This window comes from Lissotriton vulgaris, chromosome 1_1, assembly GCF_964263255.1.
Source record: "Lissotriton vulgaris chromosome 1_1, aLisVul1.2, whole genome shotgun sequence".
NCBI lineage: Eukaryota > Metazoa > Chordata > Amphibia > Caudata > Salamandridae > Lissotriton > Lissotriton vulgaris.
Genome location: NC_141685.1, coordinates 4,758,372 through 4,767,729, shown reverse-complemented (window position 1 = coordinate 4,767,729; position 9,358 = coordinate 4,758,372). Strand labels below are relative to the sequence as shown.

At 46.8% G+C, this 9,358-nt stretch overlaps 1 protein-coding gene across 1 annotated transcript in view; it reads right to left on the bottom strand.

The window, feature by feature from the left end:
• Positions 1 to 3,033: 3,033 nt before the first annotated feature.
• Positions 3,034 to 9,358, bottom strand: part of LOC147736930 (zinc finger protein 212-like) — a 208,421-nt gene continuing 202,096 nt past the window's right edge. The window contains exons 7-8 of the mRNA XM_086953922.1: positions 7,377 to 7,487; positions 3,034 to 5,375 (exon numbers count right to left, since the gene is read on the bottom strand). Coding sequence (XP_086810048.1) covers positions 4,684 to 5,375; positions 7,377 to 7,487 — 803 coding nt within the window. The 3' untranslated portion in view covers positions 3,034 to 4,683. The remainder of the gene's footprint in view (positions 5,376 to 7,376; positions 7,488 to 9,358) is intronic.

Genomic DNA, 9,358 nt, shown 5'->3' with positions numbered 1-9,358 from the left:
CCAGAATACATTTATTTGGGGGTGTCTCACCCCAAACTCCCCCGCCCAAAAACGACACATCTGGACACCAGCAGTGTTTTCACTTTTTTTGTCAGTTGACCAAAAACTAGAAAATCTAAGCAAGTTTCTATTTTACAATTATGTCCAATACATGTTTATAAGGTAAAGCAATTTTTGCCTTTCAACTGCCAGGTTTTAGACAGTGCATGTCCACAAAATGAGCACAGGTCAGCCTCTCCGATCCCACGTGGACTCTTGGCTTTGGCCAGTAGATTCATTGACATTAGGGCCCATCCTGCCCTACGTCCACACTACGACCCACAGGGAAACGGGGATCACAATTCTGGTGAGCATCCTTCACATCACACTAGAGGCACCCCAGCTTCAGGTGGACAGTGTGACTGCGAGAGCATTCCTCAGGTCACTCACTTGTGTTGAGCAGTGTGTTTTATGACCTTTCTCTTTATTCTGTCAGTCCATGAGCCCATCTGCTCTGCTCTCCTGTCGCGGTGACTGTCTGTGTGTAATTTAACAGAACTGCTCCCCATCTATTAGTATGCTCTTGTGCTTTCCTGCTTTCACAAATCACTTCATAGCTTTGCCATCGACCTTGCACTGTGCCCAAACCAGCTTCTTCATGGTGGCTGCCTTGTTTCACTCTCGTGGTCAGTGTCCTACGTCGGCCATGAGAAGTCGCGTGAAATGTCTCACTCTCGTGGTCAGTGTCCTACGTCGGCCATGAGAAGTCGCGTGAAATGTCTCACTCTTGTGGTCAGTGTCCTACGTTGGCCATGAACAGTGAGGTGAAATGTCTCGCTCTCGAGGTCAGTGTCCTACGTTGGCCATGAACAGTGAGGTGAAATGTCTCACTCTCGTGGTCAGTATCCTACGTCGGCCATGAACAGTGAGGTGAAATGTCTCACTCTCGTGGTCAGTATCCTACGTCGGCCATGAACAGTGGTGTGAAATGTTTCACTCTTGAGGTCAGAATTTTATGTCGACCATGTACAGTGAGGTGATATGTCTCGCTCTCGAGGTCAGTATCCTACGTCGGCCATGAACAGTGGTGTGAAATGTCTCACTATCGTGGTCAATGTCCTACTTCGGCCATGAACAGTGGCGTGAAATGTCTCACTCTCATGGTCAGTGTCCTACGTCGGCCATGAACAGTGACATGAAATGTCTCACTCTCGTGGTCAGTGTCCCACGTCAGCCATGATATCTGGAAAAAAAATTGCTGCTGTAAAGCCACGCCCCAAAAAAAAACTTCCAGACCCCACCACTCTCTCCAACCTCAGACCTATTTCACTACTACCAGGCCTTAGCAAAATTGCTGAGAAACTAGTCAATGCCCAACTTAATGTCTTCCTGCAAGAAACTAAAACTCTGCATCCAATGCAATCAGGTTTCAGACCAGGCCACTCAACGGAATCAGTGCTGCTACACACCTCCGATACCCTCAAGTTTGCCTTGGATGAGGGCAAGGACGCAGTACTGATTCTGTTGGATCTATCGGCGGCGTTCGACACTGTCTCTCATGACATTCTGAGAGACAGATTGGAACACAGAGGAATAACAAACAAGGCTCTGGCCTGGATTACATATTTCCTAGACAAAAGGTATCAGATAGTAACACTGGGTAGGTACACATCGGGAGTAAAGTGGTTGTCATCAGGGGTCCCCCAGGGCTCATCCCTGAGCTCTACCGTATTTAATCTTTACATGTCACCACTTCTCTATCTGATAGCTACTTTCGATATTGAATCAATTGCATACGCTGATCCTCACCCTGGACAAAAACTCCACAACAGTGGGAGAGAAGTTCCACCACTGTCTCACTGCAGTAATGAACTGGATGAAACTAAACTGCATCTTATCAAGGAAACGCAATAAATATCGCATTTCCCACTTTGCGTGATTCTGTTTAACATCGCATATCGCCAGATTTAATCGCCGAGATATTGTATTATTATCGAGGCAAATCTCCACGGCGATTAAATCCAGCGACAGTGGCTTGAAACAGGATCGCACAAAGTGGGAAATGCGGTATGTATCGCGTTTCCTTGATAATATGCCCGTTGCATCAGCCGTACAATCCAACTGCCATTAAAGTTATGGCTAGGTCAGTTTGTGAACAGGCGTTACAAACCTTCGATAACCGCGGTTTATTTCATTGCATCGCAGGTTTGCTTGAGGCGTGATAATCTTGTGCTGCCACGTCAGTGTGGATTTCAAGGGACAAACGAAAGGGAACTCCTACTTTGCATGTCATTAGCGATATTCAGCGCTGACATGCAAAGTGGCGTTTAAAGGGCTGCTAAAATAAGGAAACACGTGTTAGCGTGCCCTTGTTGATACTACGATAGAATTATTGCCGCTTTTCATCCGAAAACGGCCGCTAAAGTGGCGATAATACTCTCGATAATATGCCCCCAAATCACCTCATATGTAATAGCTCCAAAACAGATATTATGCTGTTTGGAAAGTCCAATGGTTTTAGACCTACCCAATGGTGGCCTCTGGCTCTGATGCCCCACCCACCACAGTCGACACTGCTAGAAATGTAGGAATAAAAATCGACCCCACACTATCTTTTCACAAGTAAGCACTTACCATTGCAGGCAAGAGCTTTCAAACTATAAATGTAAATGTAATGTAAATGTAAATGTACAGGAATTTATATAGCGCAAATCACCGAGCGGTTTCTAAACGCTTGCTTAGGGAACCCGTCCTGGTATTCCCTTGTGAGATAACCCCGGCAGGGTATCCGCAAGGTGAAAGCCAGGCATCCCGTCGCGAGGGGCCGTTGTGGAGATTAAGCAAGCTATTGCCCAGAGTCACAGAGTGTGAACCCGTGAATCGAGTAGGCACCGGAGCAAGAATTGTCGAGTCCATGGACATTTTAGGACTCAAGACCCCACCGAGCCGGGAATAGAACCCTGGTCCCGGGCTGACCTCCGCTTCCAGGTCTGCCTCCTCTAACCAGTGAGCCACACTTCTCCTCTAACCAGTGAGCCACACTTCTCCATAAAAACCCTCCGAAAATATTTTGACCTCCTCCTGCTGCCGCCAGGAAGACTGTTGCAGTGGCCCTAATCTTATCTTGTTTGGACTACTGCAACAGTCTTTATGCAGGAACAAAAAAGACAGTTGTGAAAGGACCGCAGGTGGTCCAGAAGTCTGCGGCGAGATTGGTACTCAAGCTCCCCAGGGACTTTCCCTCAGCTGCGGCACTCAAAGCACTTCACTGGCGACCAGTTCACAAACTCTTTAAAATCTTGACCATTACTTACAAAGCCATAAGTGAGACTGGACCAGAATATTTAAGATCCAAAATCAAGCCCAATAACACCATACGGACTTTGCGGTCCACATCAGAGAACCTGCAAACCGCCCCCAAATTCAAATTGAAAACCCGGGGTGGGAAGACTATGGCTGTACTGGGGACAAAAGCCTGGAACGCCCTACCCACTCAGCTGAGGCACACTCATATGGAACTCACTTTCAGGAAGCTCCTCAAAACATGGATCTTTGCCACCCCAGACCACCTAGCGCTATCTCTACTTTAAAATATCTCTCCATCACCCCTTCCTCTGTTAATACCGCCAGACGCCCCTTTTCTGTCCGCTAAGCTCCAAGATGCTCCATGGAGTGAACATCGTGCTATACAAAAACTCTTTCATTCATTCATTCATTCATTCATGAACAGTGAGGGGAAATGTCTAACTTTCGTGGTCAGTGTCCTACGTCGGCCATGAACAGTCGCGTGAAATGTCTCAGTCTTGAGGTCAGTATTCTATGTCGGCCATGAACAGTGAGGTGAAATGTCTCACTTTCGTGGTCAGTGTCCTACGTCAGCCATGAACAGTCGCGTGAAATGTCTCAGTCTTGAGGTCAGTATTCTTTGTCGGCCATGAACAGTGAGGTGAAATGTCTCACTTTCGTGGTCAGTGTCCTACGTCGGCCATGAACAGTTGCGTGAAATGTCTCACTCTTGAGGTCAGTATTCTATGTCGGCCATGAACAGTGAGGTGAAATGTCTCACTTTCGTGGTCAGTGTCCTACGTCAGCCATGAACAGTCGCGTGAAATGTCTCAGTCTTGAGGTCAGTATTCTTTGTCGGCCATGAACAGTGAGGTGAAATGTCTCACTTTCGTGGTCAGTGTCCTACGTCGGCCATGAACAGTGAGGTGAAAAGTCTCACTCTCGTGGTCAGTGTCTTACATGGGCCGCGAGCAGTGGCATATAATGCCTCTTGTGTCCCTGACTCGGGGAAGATTCCATGGTTCTGTTTAGGTTGATGTTCAATATGTGTCTTCTCGCAGAGAGTGTTTACTCAGTGATAACTGATACTCATAGGGTATGACTAAGCGGTAACTGATACTTCTAGTGTATTACTCAGTAGTAACTGCTACTCGTAGGGTATGCCTGAGTGGTAACTTATACTTATAGGGTATGACTGAGTGGCAACTGATACTTCTAGTGTAGTACTCAGTGGTTACTGATACCAATAGTGTATTACTCAGTGGTTACTGATACGAACAGTGTATTACTCAGCGGTCACCAAACCTTATAATGTTTTGGCCACGCACAGAATCTGATATTCAAACATCCCACTTGATCAATACTGTGCTGGTCTCTGGGTTCCAATTTCCCTCTGGTACATCCACATTTCATCTTTTACTAAACATCAGTTTCACAGTTTTGTTGCAATCTTGTGTGTATTTTCTGGTGTCCCACTAGATTGTGCTTGAGATTGAAGCTTTTCCCACACAGGTGGCACTCATAGGGTTTCTCGCCAGTGTGCAGCTTCTGGTGCCGGCGAAGAGCTCCGTTCTGGTTGAAGGTCTTACCACAAATGGGACAGTGGAACGGTCTCTCTCCTGTGTGTATGCGCTCATGTCTGGTGAGAGCAGTGATTGACGACAGGCTTTTCCCACATTCAGTACAGGTATACTTTCCGTTTACTTTGAATGCTTGCGGACGTCCGTGTCGGCTGTCCTTCGGGTAAGTTTGCTCTTCTTCAAGAATAGGATATGGTTGGCAGCTTTGCTGATGGTCTGGTTTGTGTGAAACATGGTTTCTCATGGTGCCTTCACAAGTGACATATATTTCCGAAGACTGAACGTTTGGTGCTGTCTGATGAAAACTGGAATGTGTTAGTAGATTGCAATCATTTTGCAAATGTTCGGGTTTCTCCTTTATCTGTGTTTCATAACTTCCTGCCCAAATCCGGCTCACAGAAGGTTTCCTCTCAGTAATGCTCTGTGTAATGTTTGCTTTGAGTTTCTGTGCAGTAGATTCGCAGAGTATGAACTTATCTTTACATTTCGAAACACTGCTGACTTTTCTCTTCCTCTTGGGGCTTCCATAATCTGTAGGACAATAATTCAAGGGACAAATTAGTCATCTGCGTGTGAAATGTTGCAACATACCAAATATTCTCTTGAGGCTGTGAGTCATGATTACGGCAGATCCTGGCTAGAGCGTGGAAGTCATGGGCATGAAGAGGGCATTGCATTTTGAAGGTCATGGAAGAGGTCACTGAGATGCCTCATATGTGAGATGGCAATCTGACCTTTGCTCTCCTGTGGAGGAGGCATCTCTTGTCCACATGTATGAATAAAAAGAGGAGTATCACCGTTGGACCAAGGTGGTCCTAATGGAGTATGGGGAAAGAAGGATGAAGTCAAAAGGAAGTTGTTCCTCTTTTAAAAGACCCCTCACTCACCAACCTGGTTGGTGACATGCTTCATCATCGGGGTCCCACCCGGACAGCTGAGTGCCATCCGGGTGTGCTGCGATTCAGAAAAGGGGGTGGTGATGAACAGAGTGTCTGAATTAAGCAGGACACTCTTACCCAGTCCAAAGATCAGGGCTTGATCCATCACCGTTATTTAGCTCACTGCACCATCCCAGCTCAGAACCTGGCTATATGCAAATCAGTCTGTCCCTGGCCCAGTGCATCAACGGCATCCTCTGGAGGACAGGGTATAGGCAAACGGCCTCCTCCACGTTCCGGTCCCAATAGACCTGAGAACATCAGCCTGTCCTCGTTTCCTATGAGGCGTAACCTACTCGAGCTTTGAGTTTTTATTCTTCCTGACTCCAGAAGTTGGATGTTATTAGACCTGACTTTGATTTACAGTTAGGACATAAGGGCCTAGGGTTGGGTGCACCTTAGCGTGTGCATACCGCCCAGGTTCCTTCTCTCTTTTTTTCACTTTTGGTCCTGACGAAAACCTGGGAATCTCCAACACAGGTTGAAACTTGTAGACCCTAACACCTGCACATAGCTATAGTCGGTCAATTTAACCAACTAACATATCTGTATTTGTTTTTATTTATTGTCCAGTAACCTCTGAATAAAGTTTTTTGAAGGTACACTGCGCCAATTTTTAACTCACTTTTTGCACTACCATCACAAAAATGTCCCGCTCCACTGTAATCAGGTGTTGCAGCACACCCGGATGGCACTCGGCTGTCCAGGTGGGACCACGATGATGAAGCATGTCACCAACCAGGTTGGTGAGTGAGGGGTCTTTTAAAAAAAGAACAACTTCCTTTGGACTTCATCCTTCTTTCCCCATACTCCATTAGGACCACCTGGGTCCAACGGTGATACTCCTCTATCTAGGTCTAGGGGACCAGGAGTACCTCCCCTCCACAACGTGGAAAAACCCTTACCCTCTTCTTGTTGTTTTTTACATCTCTTGTCCACAGACACAGCCAGGGGGGTGGGGGGGGGGGGGGAGGAGGCACTTGATTTCAGGGTGAAGCCTCAAATATACCATGAGACGTTCCAAATGTACACGCTATGGGCCATCAAACTCTACTGAAACTCTACTGAAGTCTGAGAGTCTCTGCAACCTGAGTGAAGAGAGCGTAAACACAGCAAACTTCACTTACAGTGTTAAAGCACAGACATAACTGAAGACCAGACATCACGTTTCCAAGAAGGCTTGTCTGTACAGGAGTGGTAAAGCTCTGAGGCTAATCCCGTAAGAGCATTTTCACAAGGATGTAAAATGCATGACGCCTGCTACACACTCATTGGTACCAGTTGGAACCTGAAACTAATGTTGCTCTCACCATCATTTCCGTCCCTCTCTTCTGTGGTTTGCTGTTGCATTTATCAGTATCTGCAACAATGTTCTGTTTCTCTGCTATACATTGGGTGAAAGGCTGCCCTGCACACACTTCACTGCCTCTCCTGATGAGAGGAATCGAACCTTGGACATTTTAGGAGACTGCATGTGGCTGTCACGGAAAGTTACTCTCACCGAGAACAGTCTGATGACAGGACTCGCCACGAGATGCAGAGACAGCATTTGTGAAACCTGAGGGGTCAAAGCACTGTAGAGGTGTCTACTCACCTGAAGGGCTGCTGCTAGTTACTGCTGTCTGGTACCCTTCGATGTCAATGGGGTAGGTCTCTCCTTCCTCGTTGATACCCAAAGGTGCGACGGGTGACATCTCCTCCGGTCCTGTTATTGAAAGAATGGATATGTTCACAGGTGAGCTGAAGCCCACAGCGGGGCTGGCGGTCGACCGCATCCAGTGCTACAGACAAGTGGCATACTAGCCTTAAGTTAGTCAAACACTAACGACAAACAGTAACAGATCAATAGAAATACTCAACACTCTACTCACAGAATAATGGATACACAGAGCTCTAGTCAAGGCGCTACTCACAGACTCATGGATACATAGAGCTCTACTCAAGGCGCTACTCACAGAGTCATGGATACACAGAGCTCTAGTCAAGGCGCTACTCACAGACTCATGGATACATAGAGCTCTACTCAAGGCGCTACTCACAGAGTCATGGATACACAGAGCTCTACTCAAGGCGCTACTCACAGAATAATGGATACACAGAGCTCTACTCAAGACTCTACTCACAGAGTGATGGATACACAGAGTTCTACTCAAGGCGCTACTAACAGAGTCATGGATACACAGAGCTCTACTCAAGGCGCTACTCACAGAGTCATGGATACACAGAGCTCTACTCTAGGCCCTACTCACAGAGTGATGGATACACAGAGCTCTACTCAAGACTCTACTCACAGAGTCATGGATACACAGAGCTCTACTCAAGGCGCTACTCACAGAGTCATGGATACACAGAGCTCTACTCAAGGCCCTACTCACAGAGTGATGGATACACAGAGCTCTACTCAAGACTCTACTCACAGAGTCATGGATACACAGAGCTCTACTCAAGGCGCTACTCACAGAGTCATGGATACACAGAGCTCTACTCAAGACTCTACTCACAAAGTGATGGATACACAGAGCTCTACTCAAGGCTCTACTCACAGAGTGATGGATACACAGAGCTCTACTCAAGACTCTACTCACAGAGTGATGGATACACAGAGCTCTACTCAAGGCGCTACTCACAGAGTGATGGATACACAGAGCTCTACTCAAGGCGCTACTCAAAGAGTCATGGATACACAGAGCTCTACTCAAGGCGCTACTCACAGAGTCATGGATACACAGAGCTCTACTCAAGGCCCTACTCACAGAGTCATGGATACACAGAGCTCTACTCAAGACTCTACTTACAGAGTCATAGATACACAGAGCTCTACTCAAGACTCTACTCACAGAGTAATGGATACACAGAGCTCTACTTAAGACTCTACTCACAGAATAATGGATACACAGAGCTCTACTCAAGACTCTACTCACAGAGTGATGGATACACAGAGCTCTACTCAAGGCCCTACTCACAGAGTGATGGATACACAGAGCTCTACTCAAGGCGCTACTCACAGAGTCATGGATACACAGAGCTCTACTAAACACTCTACTCACAGAATAATGGATACACAGAGCTCTACTGAAGACTGTACTCACAGAGTCATGGATACACAGAGGTCTACTCAAGGCGCTACTCACAGAGTGATGGATACACAGAGCTCTACTCAACACTCTACTCACAGAGTCATGGATACACAGAGCTCTACTGAAGACTCTACTCACAGAATAATGGATACACAGAGCTCTACTCAAGGCCCTACTCACAGAGTCATGGATACACAGAGCTCTACTCAAGGCGCTACTCACAGAGTCATGGATACACAGAGCTCTACTCAAGGCCCTACTCACAGAGTGATGGATACACAGAGCTCTACTCAAGGCGCTACTCACAGAATCATGGATACACAGAGCTCTACTGAAGACTCTACTCACAGAGTGATGGATACACAGAGCTCTACTCAAGGCGCTACTCACAGAGTGATGGATACACAGAGCTCTACTAAACACTCTACTCACAGAATAATGGATACACAGAGCTCTACTGAAGACTGTACTCACAGAGTCATGGATACACAGAGGTTTA